The sequence below is a fragment of the Salmo trutta genome, chromosome 24 (genome assembly GCF_901001165.1).
Source record: "Salmo trutta chromosome 24, fSalTru1.1, whole genome shotgun sequence".
NCBI lineage: Eukaryota > Metazoa > Chordata > Actinopteri > Salmoniformes > Salmonidae > Salmo > Salmo trutta.
The window spans coordinates 21,573,101-21,589,858 of record NC_042980.1 but is presented as its reverse complement, the minus strand read 5'-3'; the positions used below and the strand labels follow the sequence as shown (position 1 = coordinate 21,589,858).

The following is a 16,758-nucleotide window of genomic DNA, read 5'->3' as shown; positions in this document are numbered from 1 at the left end:
TTTCTGAATTTATTCATACTATTTCATCCTTACAAAATATATAGTCCCGACCCAAATCTAGGGTTGCTCCCCAAGCCGACTGGTTGTTCGTTCTATCAGTTTGGTTGCCAGAGACGCGACTCGTTCAGTCTTTTTGTTCTGTATCTATGGACATGACTCAGTCGTTCAGTCTTTTTGTTCTGTATCTATGGACATGACTCAGTCGTTCAGTCTTTTTGTTCTGTATCTACGGGCGTGTCCCAGTCGTTCATTCTAAATGTTCCATTGCCATACATGCTGGCAACATTCTTATCCCTTGCTTGCTAGCTAGCCAACTAAGGCTAACTTACAGTCACGTCAAAAATTGCAGCCAGAATAACAGCAAAGTAGCAGCATTTGCATTTGTTTCAGCTGTTTTCTAGTGACATGTATTTGGATACATCCATAACAATGAGCTAATGTGGTGCAATTTTACCTGGCATTGAAAATGTGCTCTCTCGGCAGGACACTGATGCTCAGAGGGGCTAGCTGCACTTCGTTTCGTTTGATCTTTTTCAATTTTCATTTCTTTGTATATATCCATAAAAATGATGCCAGCTGATTCATGATTTAACTGGCTGATTTCTCAAGGATGATCAATGGAAACAGGATGCACCTGAGCTCAATTTCGAGTCTCCTAGCAAAGGGTCTGAATACTTATGTAAATAAGGTTTTTATGTTTTTTATTTTTAATACATTTGAAAGAAAATCTAAAAACCTTTTTCCTCTTTGTCCTTAAGGGGTATTGTGTGTAGATTGATGAGGAATAACATTTATTTAATACATTTTAGAATAAAGCTGTAACGTAACAAAATGTGGAAAAAGTGAAGGGGTCTGAATACTTTCCGAATGCATTGTATATAGTACTATTTCTATTGTTGTTTTTTATGACCATTTTCATTATTTTATTTCACTTAGTCCTGCATATTGGAGCTCGAAGCCTAAGATGTTCACTGTACCCTGCAATCACACCTGCAACCCTGTACATGTGACTATTAAACACTCTGAACCTGAATCTATCTCCGTCATGTGAAGCAAGCCTCCATTGTGTGAACTGACATTGACAGGCAGCATTTAGTCATAATGTCTCTCTGTCGTAAGGAAAATAATCCTTTGATTAAATATACTATAATGTGATGTAATCATAAAAAATAAAAATAAACATTATGCAAGGAAAGTTGAAGGCCAGAGCTGGAGCTGGTGTTTTAAATGATTCATGTCATTCATTTGACTGGTAGGAAGAGTTGCGTGGATTCCGGCTGCTTCTAATATGAGCATTTGTATTACACAAGGACTGACTGGCAAGGAATTCAATGGACAATATTCAGTCCCTTCAGGATTTTGTGATTCTGTGAGGACTTGTACATTTGACCAATCACTGCACTATAACTGCATAAAACAGTTAAATCAGCAACAAGCTCTCATAGTCTCACTGCAGAATTAGACATTTATCCACGTTCCTCCAAATGTCAAACTTCTAAGTGTTTTTGACACCCTGGGTTGACTCCTCCTACTCAGTATTATTCCGTTTCTCCAAAAGTCACATTTCTAAGTTGCTTCAAACGTCAAATTTAGAAGGTTAAGGGTTAAGGTTTTGGATAGGGTTAAAACATTAATTTTAGGCACTCATTCCAAACGGTTAAGGTAAGGGTTAAGGTTTGGGTTAGGGTTAAAACAAATAACAACAATTCTGATCCACATCGCCCTAGCAAAACCCAAGCCTACTTGATGGAATTTGCGATCACTGTTGCTCGCAGTATCTGGTTTTGAAGGCATTTCCCGCTGAAGTCACTCTTGAGCAATCTGCCTGCAATATTATTGCATAAAACTGACCGATCACTACAGTACAAAAAAAGGGCTTGCAATTTCAACCTATCATCACACATTTAATAAAAAAACATTTTTAACTAGGCAAGTCAGTTAAGAACAAATGATTATTTAGAATGACAGCCTACCGGGGAACAGTGGGTTAACTGCCATGTTCAGGGGCAGAACAACAGATTTTTACCTTGTCAGCTCGGGGATTCGATCCAGCAACCTTTCAGGTACTGGCTCAATGCTCTAACCACTAGGCTACCTGCCTCCCCACATTTACTGCATAATATTGTTCAATCAAGCCACAAGTTAACAAATGTTTTCCTTCGTCAGCGAATTTGTGACAAATTGGACAAAATCATTGCATATTACCATGCAAAATATCAGAATTGCCTCAGTAAAATCAAATATTTTTATTTTTTACAAATTGTGTACAAACCGGTGAGTATAACTACTTCCATAAATGCTTGACCCATGTCCAAAATTTCACAGCCATTGCATCAGAACAGGACTCAAAATGGTAGTAAGGACCAGCCAGCCAGCCAGCCAGCCAGCCAGCTGGTCAGTTAGCATAGACACTGTACTTTGGCTGCATGGATCCCTTCTTTACGTCACAAATCAGTTAGCTAGTTTCCATTACCATCATAGACAGAAGCCAGGCAATGCCAATCTATTGATGTCACTAAGCAGGCAGGGTTTTTCCTGACCATTGATTATTGATTTCTTCGAATATGCTATAGGTTTTCACAGCACGGAGGGACTTTTTCTGCTTGATGGAAGTTGAGAGCAGCTAATGAGTAGTGACCATTCACTGTGTCAGTAGCAGCTTGAGACAACACAGGGACACCAATACACTTTAAGTTAAGTGAAACAAAGTCTATATCAATCTCTCACCTGCTGTTGAATTTCTCTGGGTGCTTCTCTCTCATCAAGTGGAAGCGATGAGCGATGGACGCATCCTATAGTGGGAGACATAGAGCAGTTTTAGGCTACTACTGGGGCATCACCTTTCTGCTTGTGATCCTATGCCTATGTGATCCTAGGACTGCGCTAGGGATGATAACAGGGTCAAAAAGTCACCACCTATCCCCCTGCCCTGCCTACCCCCTGTGTTGTGTGTTTGACCCCAGCCCTGGATGACCTCTGGGGGTAGGGGGCCAACGTAATCAGTCAAATGGCTCCAACACTAGGAATGACCCCACTTATAAATATGGGATATGGCTGTGTGTGTTCTCCAGAGCACATCTTAGCTCTGCCATGATCTGAGGCCTGAGGGCAGGGTGATCTCACTCATATTAGTTTTGTGTGGTGGACAGAGCACAGAGTGAGAGATGGTGACTTTGTACTGTAGGATAAAAAGCATCACGCAGGATGAATAAGTGATTTTACTAGATGGGGAGGAGAGGTTTTCCGGTAATGGACAGGCAGAGAAGATGGGGTTTGGAGGAAATGGTTAATGCGGCGATGGACGTCATGTCCTGAAAGATAGACAGCTGGCTTCCTACCAGTTGTGGTGATGGTGATGATGGTGGCTATGAGAATGGTTACTAGACTGCAATGAAAATGGCAATTATTTTTGGCATTTTGATCTGCTCATAGAAATAAATGGACAACGAACCTTTGGAAAGGCCATCAGGTCAAACCTATTCTCAACAATGGAAAAAAGTCCCTGTCATCAGTCACTGATGTTGTCTTGGCGACATTGCTGAAATTGAAACTAGAGCACATTCTGCTAACACAAAGAATGATTAAAGCAAAGACAGAATGTCAAAAGAGAGAGAGAGAAGTGGAAGAAGAGAGAGGTAGAGAGACAGGGAGAGAGAAAGAGATATTGCCAGAGAAAAGACGAGGGAGAGATCCAGAGAGCAATAGAGAGAGAGAGCGAGAGAGAGAGAGAAAGCGAGAGAGAGAGAGAAAGCCATAGAGAATGAAGGAGGGAATAATTGACAAATCAGACCTGTCATTGTAACAGATCTGTTCCTATATTTAGACTGGAGGCAGGCAGGCAGTCGAATGCTGACTGGCAGGCAGCTCAACACTACCACATCCTGCAGTCAGCAGGTCTCGCTCTCTCTCACTCTCCCCTCTCTCCCTCCTTCCCTTTCCTTTCCCACCACTCGGGACAGAAGGAGGAAGTGGGACCAGACCCCTGTGTGCCAGCCACTGCCCTAGGGACCAGAGTTCAGGTCGCCATTCAGCCTGGCACAGGTCATGGCACTAATAGGAAACAGACCTGGAGCCCTACAGAGAGACCAACAATCGGTTGTTGGGGCATTGGTTGGATTCCTGCCCGCCTGTGCAGGTGTTTCAGCGGTCGCCAGAGAGGAGACCGGAAAAGATTGGAAGGTTGGGGGTAAGGCACGCCGCATCCCCCTCACCCCGTCACCCTCCTCCCACTATCCTTTGGAGCCTGTGTCATCTCCAGGGCTCTCCCTCCATCAAACTTAACACGTCCCACAACATCATCAACTAGTGGGTCCCAAAATAGCTCTGCACCTGCCCACTTGGTCTGGCTCTTTGGCTGTGAATATGGGATGCATTTAAACTGGAACCTGGGGGGACAGGTGTTATTGGAGGTCTGGATGAAAACCACACACCATATGCCAAATACTAGGCATAGTGATTAGAACATAGGTGGATGCAGGGAGTTGGATTGTTGTTAACCTCTGGGCCTTGAGCCATGTTTAAAAAAGGGAGGGAGAGAGGTGGGAAAGAAATCATGACATTTGTTTTATTGAAGGACTGCATGTCCTGTATCTAGGGCAAGACCTTAATGTGACTCGCAGTGTCAAAGTATCACAACAGCCTCCGAAAACACAACAAATAGAAACTATATGTGACACTGGATTGTGTCCAGTGCTCCTAGAGCAAGCACCGGCCAGTAGCCTATACTGTCCCCAAATACTGTCACTGTAAATATGTGACATTTGCTATCCACCACAGTTGACTGTGTGACGAAGGTTGTTTTGATCTTGCCATTTGATTTTTGGCACATGGTGGGGGCGTGAGGGAGGAGGGGGAGTGGACAAACAAACAAATCACTCGCTGGAAAATAAATGTCACCTCAGAACCATTTCTATCACAGTCCCCAGATAGAGGGAGAAATAGGTTGCTTTTTCAACCCATTTTGGTTGGTGCCCTTTCGGGAACATCAAAGTGTGATCTGGGGAAAAGTGGGTGTCACCCCTATCTCCCCCCTCTCAACCCTCACCCCTATCTCCCCCCTCTCAACCCTCACCCCTATCTCCCCCCTCTCAACCCTCACCCCTATCTCCCCCCTCTCAACCCTCACCCCTATCTCCCCCCTCTCAACCCTCACCCCTATCTCCCCCCCTCTCAACCCTCACCCCTATCTCCCCCCTCTCAACCCTCACCCCTATCTCCCCCCTCTCAACCCTCACCCCTATCTCCCCCCTCTCAACCCTCACCCCTATCTCCCCCTCTCAAACCCTCACCCCTATCTCCCCCCTCTCAACCCTCACCTCTATCTCCCCCCTCTCAACCCTCACCCCTATCTCCCCCCTCTCACCCTCACCTCTATCTCCCCCCTCTCAACCCTCACCCCTATCTCCCCCCTCTCAACCCTCACCCCTATCTCCCCCCTCTCAACCCTCACCCCTATCTCCCCCTCTCAACCCTCACCCCTATCTCCCCCCTCTCAACCCTCACCCCTATCTCCCCCCTCTCAACCCTCACCTCTATCTCCCCCCTCTCAACCCTCACCCCTATCTCCCCCCTCTCAAACCCTCACCCCTATCTCCCCCCTCTCAACCCTCACCTCTATCTCCCCCCTCTCAACCCTCACCCCTATCTCCCCCCTCTCAACCCTCACCTCTATCTCCCCCCTCTCACCCTCACCTCTATCTCCCCCTCTCAACCCTCACCTCTATCTCCCCCCTCTCAACCCTCACCCTATCTCCCCCCTCTCAACCCTCACCTCTATCTCCCCCCTCTCAACCCTCACCTCTATCTCCCCCCTCTCAACCCTCACCCCTATCTCCCCCCTCTCAACCCTCACCCCTATCTCCCCCCCTCTCAACCCTCACCTCTATCTCCCCCCTCTCAACCCTCACCTCTATCTCCCCCCTCTCAACCCTCACCTCTATCTCCCCCCTCTCAACCCTCACCCCTATCTCCCCCCTCTCAACCCTCACCCCTATCTCCCCCCTCTCAACCCTCACCTCTATCTCCCCCCTCTCAACCCTCACCCCTATCTCCCCCCTCTCAACCCTCACCCCTATCTCCCCCCTCTCAACCCTCACCCCTATCTCCCCCCTCTCACCCTCACCTCTATCTCCCCCCTCTCAACCCTCACCCCTATCTCCCCCCTCTCAACCCTCACCTCTATCTCCCCCCTCTCAACCCTCACCCCTATCTCCCCCTCTCAACCCTCACCCCTATCTCCCCCCTCTCAACCCTCACCTCTATCTCCCCCCTCTCAACCCTCACCTCTATCTCCCCCCTCTCAACCCTCACCCCTATCTCCCCCCTCTCAACCCTCACCCCTATCTCCCCCCCTCTCAACCCTCACCCCTATCTCCCCCCTCTCAACCCTCACCCCTATCTCCCCCCTCTCAACCCTCACCCCTATCTCCCCCCTCTCAACCCTCACCTCTATCTCCCCCCTCTCAACCCTCACCTCTATCTCCCCCCTCTCAACCCTCACCTCTATCTCCCCCCTCTCAACCCTCACCTCTATCTCCCCCCTCTCAACCCTCACCCCTACCTCCCCCCTGTCAACCCTCACCCCATTCTGCAGCACTGGGACATACTTCAAAGCCATCCATCCTGTCCAGTCACCCATTGGTTTAGGGGCATCACACTCTGCAATTTGACAAATACAGCTCTACAAAACTGTTATAGGTTGGTTTCCTGGACACAGATTAAGCCAAGGCCTGGACTAAATTCTAAATTGAGAATTTCCATTGAAATTGCTTTTGAATAAGATAAATTAGGATGGTCAAACGGAGCCGGAGCTCTAGATCTGAATGCCCATATAGGGTCATAGTGAGCTTATTGTAGCAAGCTGCTGTGCCACTGTGCCTGTGTGGGGTCCATCTGTGCCCCTGTCATCATAGCTGTAGGTAGCAGGTGCTAACGCGACTCGCTGGGGACCTGTTCCTGAGAGAATTGTGTTTTTATGTAAGCAATGCATGCTGCTTATATACAGTATCTTTGTGTGTTTGTGTGTTTGTGTGTGTGTGCGTGTGTGTCTGCGCGAAAGGGAGACAAATAGTATGTGTGAATATGTGGGTTCATTTTGTAAAAGGGTTTATACTGTATCTTTGTGTATGATGCGTACAGTACCTATGATGTGTTTCTGTGTGAGTGCATGTGTGTTCCGATAGACAGAGAGAAGAGTACGGGGTGGGGGGGTTGTTTCCCTCCCTATCTTTAAGACCCAGCCAGGTGTCACTCAGCACTGTCATTCATTACCGCGGTAACCTGGTCTGAACCTGGCAGACGCTAACTTCCTGTCACTGATACTTCCCCTGACCTTTGGTGTTGCCAGCACTACTCCTCCCCCCGCACCGCTCTCTCTCCCATCTTCATTCCCTCAGTCTAACCTTCACTTCCCTCTACCCTCCCTAGAGGCCTGGCCTGGCTGTCCCCTGAGCAAGCACTACACACCCTGCTGTCGACACACAGGACAGGTCACTGTGGATTGGATCCACAGACCACAGAGTAACACGGTGGGTAAGTAGCTATAGAGCCAGAGAGCTTTACATGGTAGAAGGGTCAGAGCCAGTCCCAGGAAATCTCCACTTCTCATAGCTAGGCATAGAGCCATGCTTGGAGAGCAGATAGCTTGTTGATGGCAGGACCCGTTTCATCGTTCTCTCGCACCCTGGAGAGATCGGCTTCCTCAAGCTAAGGGGCTGGGGTGAGGAAGGGGTGAGGTGGCTTCTTTAATGGCTGCTGACATGGTGTGATTTCCCTCTCACTAATTCCTCACACAGATTATTTTCAGGGTTAGGGTTGGGAACGGGATCACTCAGGGTGCAGGGATGTAATACATTATAGGAGTATATGGAGTGCCTAATACATACTGTAAAGGCAAGGCAGGGAGGGACGTCTTGGGGATTTCCGTGGGGATGTGAGACTGAAGTGGGGCTGAATTGTTTGAATTACAGGGGTTCTACGAGGGCAAGGTAGGGAAGGAAGGAAGTCTTAGAATGCTATATGGGGATGTGGGATTGAAGTGAGGCTCAGGATTTGGGGATGAAACCCAAGGCGCCTGCTATATGTACATGTAGACTCCTCTCCCATCTGATCAGTGTGTTAGGGTTAGAGTTACAGTAATGACTGAGGGTTAATGTTAATGTAGTGTCTGTATGGTGAAATAGATCCAGAATGGCTGACATGAAGCCGTCTTGTCAAAGAGTTGGTTTCCTGTAGACAAGCTTCAGTCAGTGTCATTGTATCCAGACTAAAGTTTGACAGTGACCAGAGAAGGATTTTATATGAAGCTCTTCTCAATATGGATTTATGGTTGACTCTTCTTAGGATGTATGTTGTATGATTTTGTTAGATTTTATTTGTTATTTAATATGATCAAGTTTAAGTGTGTACTTAGTGCAGAGCACTGATGCCCAAAAGCAATACAAAGTAATCTGAGGCAGAGAACAAATTAGCAAAACTACAAAACACATCTTTATCTCTAGCCTAGAGCATTCTCTTAGTGACAGTCAATATGGCTACCACGTCATCCACAATTAACTCACTGCAACAAGAAACAGATGACAGTTGAGATTCGAAAATTGGCCTTGAGAGCGCCAACGCCATGGCAACCCAATCCCTGTCCCGGGAGGGGAAGGTCTGTGACTGTGATGGCAGGAAGTGATGCCCCAATATGGATATGGACATTGAACCTCGTGGCTGCTAATGATTACATCATGATATGGCGTGAGTCATCGTGCTAGCGCTCGTTTGCTCAGGTGTCATTGGTGCACAGATATGCAGCCATCTGTCCCTGGCAACTGAAGTCATGGAGATGAGATCTGTTGCCCTGTTACAGGGCCATGCCATGCCGCATTAGATCAGGGCAGAGAGCTAGGACTAGCCTACAGCAGACCAAAAGCGCCATCAACATCATGGGAATGGCATTGGTCATAGTGGATTACATAAACACAGAATCCTTCGAAGGGATCAGTTTGAACTTAAAAGGTCCTCTCAGGAACACAGAATTGAGATATATTTGAATGTAAATGGACTGTAAATCACTGTTATATCATCAATAACAGTTTTAAATGTAGCCAGCACTTCTTTAGAAATGGTGTACAGCCAGGGTAGATGCTAGACAGTGGCTGCAACTAAAGTTTGGACCATCCTGGCACTGGCACTACCACCCACCCGGCCCACATTTGAATCCCACAGAGAGGGTATTGTCCCCTGGCCACCCCCTAGCCTGCATCCTCTGGCCCTTCTGACACAGGCATCACACAGTGGAGAAAGACCCATTGTCTAAATAGAAAGGTCAGAGGGTTGGTTGTTTGCTAATAACATCCACATTCTAATTAAACCATTTTGTCTTTCCATTCGATCAGCAATATGCTGAACATTATGAGACAAAGTACTGATCCCAGTCAACTGCTTTCAATATTGCCATTGTTGGCAATACAGGACAAACAGATATGGGTCCAGCAGGCTAGGGTGTACTCATAGCACAGCAGTAACAGGATGGTAGATTCATGTGTTTGGCAGAAACCTGCTGAATATGTGGCAGGCCTGGGACCAGTGGGAGGCTGGGTTGCATAACATCACAATAGTGCCTCGTATCCCTGCCAAGTTCGCCCCTCCCTCCCTCCCTCAAACTTGTCCTACCTGTGATTGGTCCAGACATATTATGTACCAATCACACTTCGGCTAAGTCTCACTGTCTACTCCTGGCTGTTTGTGTATTTTTAGGCTTCCCTGCAAAGGAAAATAAAGAGAGGAAAGACCATAAAAGGGATTGCTTTCTCAAATGAGGTGCTGCAGGCACCTTACTGTTAAGCAACCATAGATTTGATAACAGAGATATGAAACATCCATCTGAAGTGTCAGGGGTTGATTGAGAGCGACATCAAGACAACAACTGAGACAGCACCCATTTGACCTCGTCCTTCTGGTCCCTCTAGTCTAATACGTTTGAGGCATGCCCATGGTAATTTGTTTTGAACACTGGGACCGTGAGGAGAGCGATAAATGGTTGCTAAGCAACAGGGACCAGGGCAATGCTGGTTCCTTCCCATTAAAAGGGGAAATACAGTAATTAACCTGCCTGAGAGGCTTAAAAACCTCCGGGGATTCTGCAAATTGTTTAACTCCTGCTGGGATAGGCAATCCCATACTGTGGGATAGTACTGTGCCTATGTTCCATAAGTGAAATTGCCACGGGGGATGGGGGGACATGTGGACTGAGCATAAGGTAGTCGAAGTCCGACTATAATACAACTCAGTCTTCATCTTTTGTGTCTTCTTAATATAAATAAATATGCATGTGTGCATCATTATCATACAACTCAGTCTTCATCTTTTGTGTATTCCTAATATCTGCCTTGAAATACCTTCATAAAAGATGGTGAAGACTTGTACTTCCACTTATACTGTGTTTTCAAAATACCCATGTACCCCTCAAAATAGGCATAATAAGTCATGTCATGAACCCCTGTCCACTGTGCCCCCACTGTGTGTGTGTGCGTGCATGGACGTCTGTTTGCGTGTTTAGTGTGTCTATGTGTAGTGTGGGCTGTTCTCTCACCACTCCGATGGAGAAGTAGTTGTTGTGTGTGTGTGTGTGTGTGTGTGCGTGCGTGCATGGACGTCTGTTTGCGTGTTTAGTGTGTCTATGTGTAGAGGTCTGGGCTGTTCTCTCACCACTCCGATGGAGAAGTAGTTGTTGACGATGCTGTTGGGGACAGGGTCTCCCTTCTCCTCCTTGTCAACAGGGACGATGTCGATGTTCCATCGGTCCAGAACCATCTCTGTGCTGTGCTCTATGTCCCGCAGGAACTTCAGAAGACTGCCTCCTTCATAACCTACAAGAAAGGAGAGAGAGAGACCGGTGAGAAGTCAGACATAATACACAATGAGATACAGCCATCACACACACTAAGGTCACCCACACTCTCAGACCCGGGTTCTCAGACCAACTTTTATAAATGCAAGTAGGTCTAGTATTCATCAAGTTGCATAGTGCTTTCGGTATTTAATTTAATGTGAGGTCAGAGGCCTTCGATTCCTAGAAGCAAGCAAGAAGAAAAAGGAAATGGTTTCAAGGGAGTACGTCTGAAAAGACCCACAGCCCTCTCCTCCTGCGTGTCTCCAGAGGTCTAAGAAGTCGTCACACAGTGAAGGACAAAACAGCCTAATGGTATAAGTGTACACAGTAAAGTCCTCATTGTGGCCTTATGTCCCAGAGGGGATGAAGAGGAGTAAGTAAGTAAGTCCAATGCCACGAAATAGAACTCCAACCAACTGACGGGCCTCTCTGAGAGAGTGTTGGTAAACACTATGAGCCTACACAATAGAGCCATCATTACACTGTGCCATGAGATAGAACCTCATCTCGGGCTCCGGTAACCAGGTCCTCTGTGTCTGAGACCCAGTGGGTCTGAACCACAATGACTCTGATGATGACTGTGCTCAGTGCTGCTGAGAGGTGGGCCGTTGTTAGTGTTATATCACTGGCTGTCATGGGGGTGTGAGCGTATAATGAGGACCCATCACACTGAGAGCACCAGGGGACTCTGCCACTTACGTCCTGAGAGCCAGGGCCAATGTGTGGTGACACATGTTCCCCCCTCCTGTGCTACTAACACATGATGACTGAAGGGAAAGGAAAACTATTGCTACCTCCCTCTCTAAACAAGGCGCATGGGGAGCTCCAGGGTTTTGAAGAGGGCATCCGCTGAAACACGTTCGTTGTAATAATAAAGAAACATCTGAAATCTACTTCTATCATTTGTCCTCCAGGAGAGGCTGAATATTCTCCTCTCTCCAATTTACTCACATGGTGACTTCCCCTGAGAGCCAGGGGCCATGTGTGATGACACTTGTTCCCCCTCATGTGATCTCCAACAGTCTGAGCTCACACTTATACCAAATCACAGAGGGAGAAAGCAATGATGATGTAATGTAAGAAGTCAACTAGCATACTTCATACCGTGAATATTAAACAAACAATTCACAGACTACTTATACTCATTCAAGTTTGCAAAAGCATACAAGTATATCCCAATACCCATGACACACACAGGCTAACATACAGCCCAATCCTGCCTCATATAGTTACAACAGGCCTATACCATCTGTCATACAACATCTACCACTTAATAGGAGATCAATAGGAAATTGTGTCACCAAACACAATTTAGATGATTGGTTTACTGTGCTAGGAATTAAAAAGCATGTGCAATATGTTTCCACAAAGACCGCTCTCACACAGTAAGTCACTCACAGCTACTGTCTGATACTGTACAGCTGTACATCTGGTCCGAAAAATTCAAAGAATCCAGCTGCTTTTTAAATGATTTTTCAGAGAACATAATGTATTCAACTTGTGCTTGGTCAAAAAGCCCCTGGGAACTATCTGTCTATTTAGTTTAAAAGCATCATAACATCATATGCCTGCCGCCTGGCTAAAGTGCTCTGCTGGCCTCTACAAGCCAGGGTCAGGTCAAGCAGTCAGTCATAATCAGGGTCACAACTATTGGCCCAAAAACAGGCCCAGCCAATAAGCACACAGGGATTATATAAGAACTCTGCTTTGCATTATATAGCGCTTTCATATAAGATCTATAAGGATGGGTTAGGGACCACAAGGACACAACCGGAGCATTGTGAGGATATTGGGGAAAATAATGCTGATTGAAGCTTTCAGTGAGCAGGAAAATGTAAAACAAGACTCTCACTGCGTTCGATGCACGCACGCACACACTCCCTCTCAGCCCCTCCACTTCCCCTACCCTACCCTTTCTCCTTCACCCGGATGTACGCACACACACACACACACACACACACACACACACACACACACACACACACACACACACACACACACACACACAGCTCCTCACCTCCACCCCAGCGTAGGCATCTTGCCAGGTCGTTCCCTGTGCCCAGAGGGAGGATGGCCACAGGGGGATCTCTGGTGAAGTTGGCCTTGTCTGCAGATGGACAGATAACAGTACGATAATGATTACAATTCTGATGGATTGCATCACATGAGTATATGAGTTTAATCCAATAGAATTGAGACACACCAATACAGTCTAAGATCCATCCCACTGTCCCATCCCCTCCACACGCCAGCACCCGGAAATCAGGGACATCATGGAAGAAGTTGAGCCTGGAAGACATAAATACATAAGTATGTAAATACACTCACACACGCGCACGCGCATGCGCACGCACACACACACACACACACACACACACACACACACACACACACACACACACATATATACAAACACACACACACACAGTCACAGAGAGAGAGAGAAAGAAAGAAAGTGAGAAAGCGAGAGACAGATGCATTAATGTGGCTGGTGTCCAGCCTTACAGAGTGTCTGGGTCACCTTCAAAGCAACCTTTAATCTGGGCCAGGACAAAGGTGTCGACAGGGGCTTTCATGTGCCCCCAAAAAACAGCTGCAGTGCAAACATCACAAACACCCTGTGTGTGTGTGTGTGTGTGCATAAGTGTGCGGGTGAGTCCACAATCATGTGCAGCTGTAGTCCACAATCATCTCCAAGACAAAGGAGATGATTGTGGACTACAGGATAAAGAGGACCAAGCACGCCCCCATTCTCATCGACAGGGCTGTACTGGAACAGGTTGAGAGCTCTACATCACCAACAAACTAACTTGGTCCAAGACAGTCGTGAAGAGGGTACAACAAAACCTATTCCCCCTCAGAAGACTGAAAAGATTTGGCATGGGTCTTCAGATCCTCAAAATGTTCTACAGCTGCACCATCGAGAGCATCCTGACTGGTTGCATCAAATCAAATCACTGTCTGCTATGGCAACTACTCGGCCTCCAATCGCAAGGCACTACAGAGGGTGGGTGTACGGCTCAGTATATCACTGGGGCCAAGCTTCCTGCCATCAAGGACCTCTACACCAGGTGGTCAGAGGAAGGCCCTAAAAATTGTCAAAGACTCCAGCCACCCTAGTCATAGACTGTTCTCTCTGCTACCGCACGGCAAGCGGTACCGGAGCGCCAAATCTAGGTCTAAGAAGCTTCTAAACAGCTTCTTCCCCCAAGCCATAAGACTCCTGAACATCTAATCAAATGGCTACCCAGACTATTTGCATTGCCCCCCCCCTTTACACCGCTGCTTCTCTCTGTAGTTATCATCTATGTATAGACACTTTAATAACTCTACCTACATGTACGTATTGCCTCAACTAACCGGTGCTCCCACACATTAACTCTGTACCGGTACCCCCCTGTTTATAGTCTCGCTATTGTTATTTTACTGCTGCTCTTTAATTACTTGTTACTTTTATTTCTTATTCTTACTCATATATTTTTTCAACTGCATTGTTGGTTAGGGGCTCATAAGTAAGCATTTCACTGTAAGGTCTACACCTGTTGTATTCGGCACCTGTGACTATTCACATTTGATTTGATTTGTGTGTATCACTGACATGGTGGTTGACAACAGTGCGACACACTGCCCTCTCTCCTGGTCGTTGAAGTGAACTGCACTCTCCCTTAGTGACGCACAACACAAGCATGCCAGCACTCCAGGGAAATCTGTAGGTACAGCACCGAGCTGCGTATGTATCACATTTAACAAAACATTTGCACATCAACATTAAACATTAATATCCTTTAACCTCAACGCACGAGGCTTGACAAATCGTGACAATGTTTTATGCATGTGGGCTTAGTTGGAGAAAGCGCATCAACAACGGGGCCAAACGACCATCTGCATTAGGATGGAGACATCACTCTTAATCAACACAAAACAACTAATTGTATTCTCTAAACAAATCACTCAGCTTCAATCTGCCACTCGAAAAGCCTGGTGGTGACTGAGGCTGTTGCCATGGAGCCCATGGTAACGGCGCTGGAGAATTTGTCTGGGTCTATATTAACCCTGTGTCTGCTATGCTATATAGCCAGACAACATTAGGCCTGTCTTTGGCTGTACGCATTAAGATATGTATCCATAATGTCCTGACAAACATACATTTGGACAGTGTACAAATGAGGTAAGCTTGGGCTGGTTTACAACTCTACATACAGTATTGAGATATGTATCTATCCACACTGTCTTGACAAATATGCCTTTGTAAGTGATGCAAGGATGACCAACAATGGAGGAGTTATACAAGAGACGAGGAGAGAATGAAGATAGCAACTTATTTGTCATGACATCAGATTGATCCACCACACTGGCATGTATTGATGACATTAAAAGAAAAGGAAAAGCCTCAAACTCTGGTAGCTCAGATGCAATCATTTATTCAACAGCAAGCTGTCTTCATCAGGGTTTATTGATGACATGACATGTGCTGAGGCCCAGCAGGTAATTACAATAAACCATGGCTAAACTTCACCCACGACTCCTGTGTGTTCCCTAACAAACCCACGCATAACATTAGCTAACAACAAAATAGGTTAATACATATGATGAGTAAAGCTATCAAGAGCCAGACTAATGGCTAATCCAAATAAAACTCCTACATAACTATCACACAACAGCAGTCTCACACTATAATCTGTTTTCCATGTAAGGATACCCCGTAACCACCCAGACTGTTATGTGAATAGTGGATTATCTTCTTTATAACCTCCAACTATCATCAATATTAAACTCTCAAAGATTGTTGACATTCATTGGACTGCGCCTTACACTCGAATGCCAATAAAACAGCATATGAACAAACAGCATTTAAAGTTATTGATATTTATAGTTTTAGAATCCTATAGGACCTATCCTATAGAACTTTATCCTATGAGATTTTATAGAATTCCATAGGACTCCAATAAGACTGGTTCCAATATATGATATGATTGAATGAGCAGCGCAACATAAATTGAACTTTCAAAATACATTTCCAATATTCTACTGACTTCTATGTGTGCTATTTCTATGCTTCCCAGTCTTAAGTTTTGTTTTTGCGTCCTTTACTTTCAGTTTTGTACAATATTTTGGATTATGGAAAATATATTTCACAGCGGCTTAGATTACTCTCTACACTATGCTAATTTCTTTTGTCACAAACTGAAATTAGGCTAACTGTTATTCGAGTTTTAGCAACCAGGAAATGGCAGAGCTATTTCTGCATAGTGCAACTTTAATATAGTAGGCCTAGCCTATAGAAAGCTGATGGATCCTCCTCTTTTTAATAGAGGCCATCAAAACTTTGTTTTCTCACACAATTGCATAGCTTAGCCTATAGAAATGTAGCGCAACATGGGCTTATAGGAACACTTATTTAATTCCATGCATTTCCATGATTCTATTCCACTTGAACTTTGAATGCTAGGGCTCTCATGAAGTGTTTGCATTTGTATTGATGTCAGAGTTATTAGAGGGACAATAGAGCACTGAGTATCGGCCATTAGCGACTGGTGGGTTACTAATGACTATCAGCGGCATCAGAGCACAGTTTTGGAGAAGCCTACTTACCAAGATGGAATTTGACTGCGGTCATGACTCCTGACTGCTGGTGTAGCAGTAATAGGGCCACTGTAACAGCCCTACACCCAAGTGATAAAACCTCACAAAGATGGGGAACTCCAACTCGCTGCAGCACAGATATCACCAATCGTCATGCCCCTGAACAATGCCCAAGAAGCTTCCACACCCCTAGTGGAGTGAGCACCCACACCGCTAGGCAACCTTTGTCCTTTGCTGTCATATGCCTCCACAATCCAATGAGAAAGACGCTGTTTAGAAAATGCCCTACCCCAAACTGG

At 46.0% G+C, this 16,758-nt stretch overlaps 1 protein-coding gene across 1 annotated transcript in view; it reads right to left on the bottom strand.

Annotated features, from left to right (window-relative positions):
* Positions 1-16,758, bottom strand: part of dgkg (diacylglycerol kinase, gamma) — a 165,132-nt gene that overhangs the window by 46,142 nt on the left and 102,232 nt on the right. The window contains exons 19-22 of the mRNA XM_029711460.1: positions 13,080-13,165; positions 12,894-12,983; positions 10,693-10,853; positions 2,728-2,792 (exon numbers count right to left, since the gene is read on the bottom strand). Of these exons, the coding sequence (XP_029567320.1) occupies positions 2,728-2,792; positions 10,693-10,853; positions 12,894-12,983; positions 13,080-13,165 (402 nt within the window). The remainder of the gene's footprint in view (positions 1-2,727; positions 2,793-10,692; positions 10,854-12,893; positions 12,984-13,079; positions 13,166-16,758) is intronic.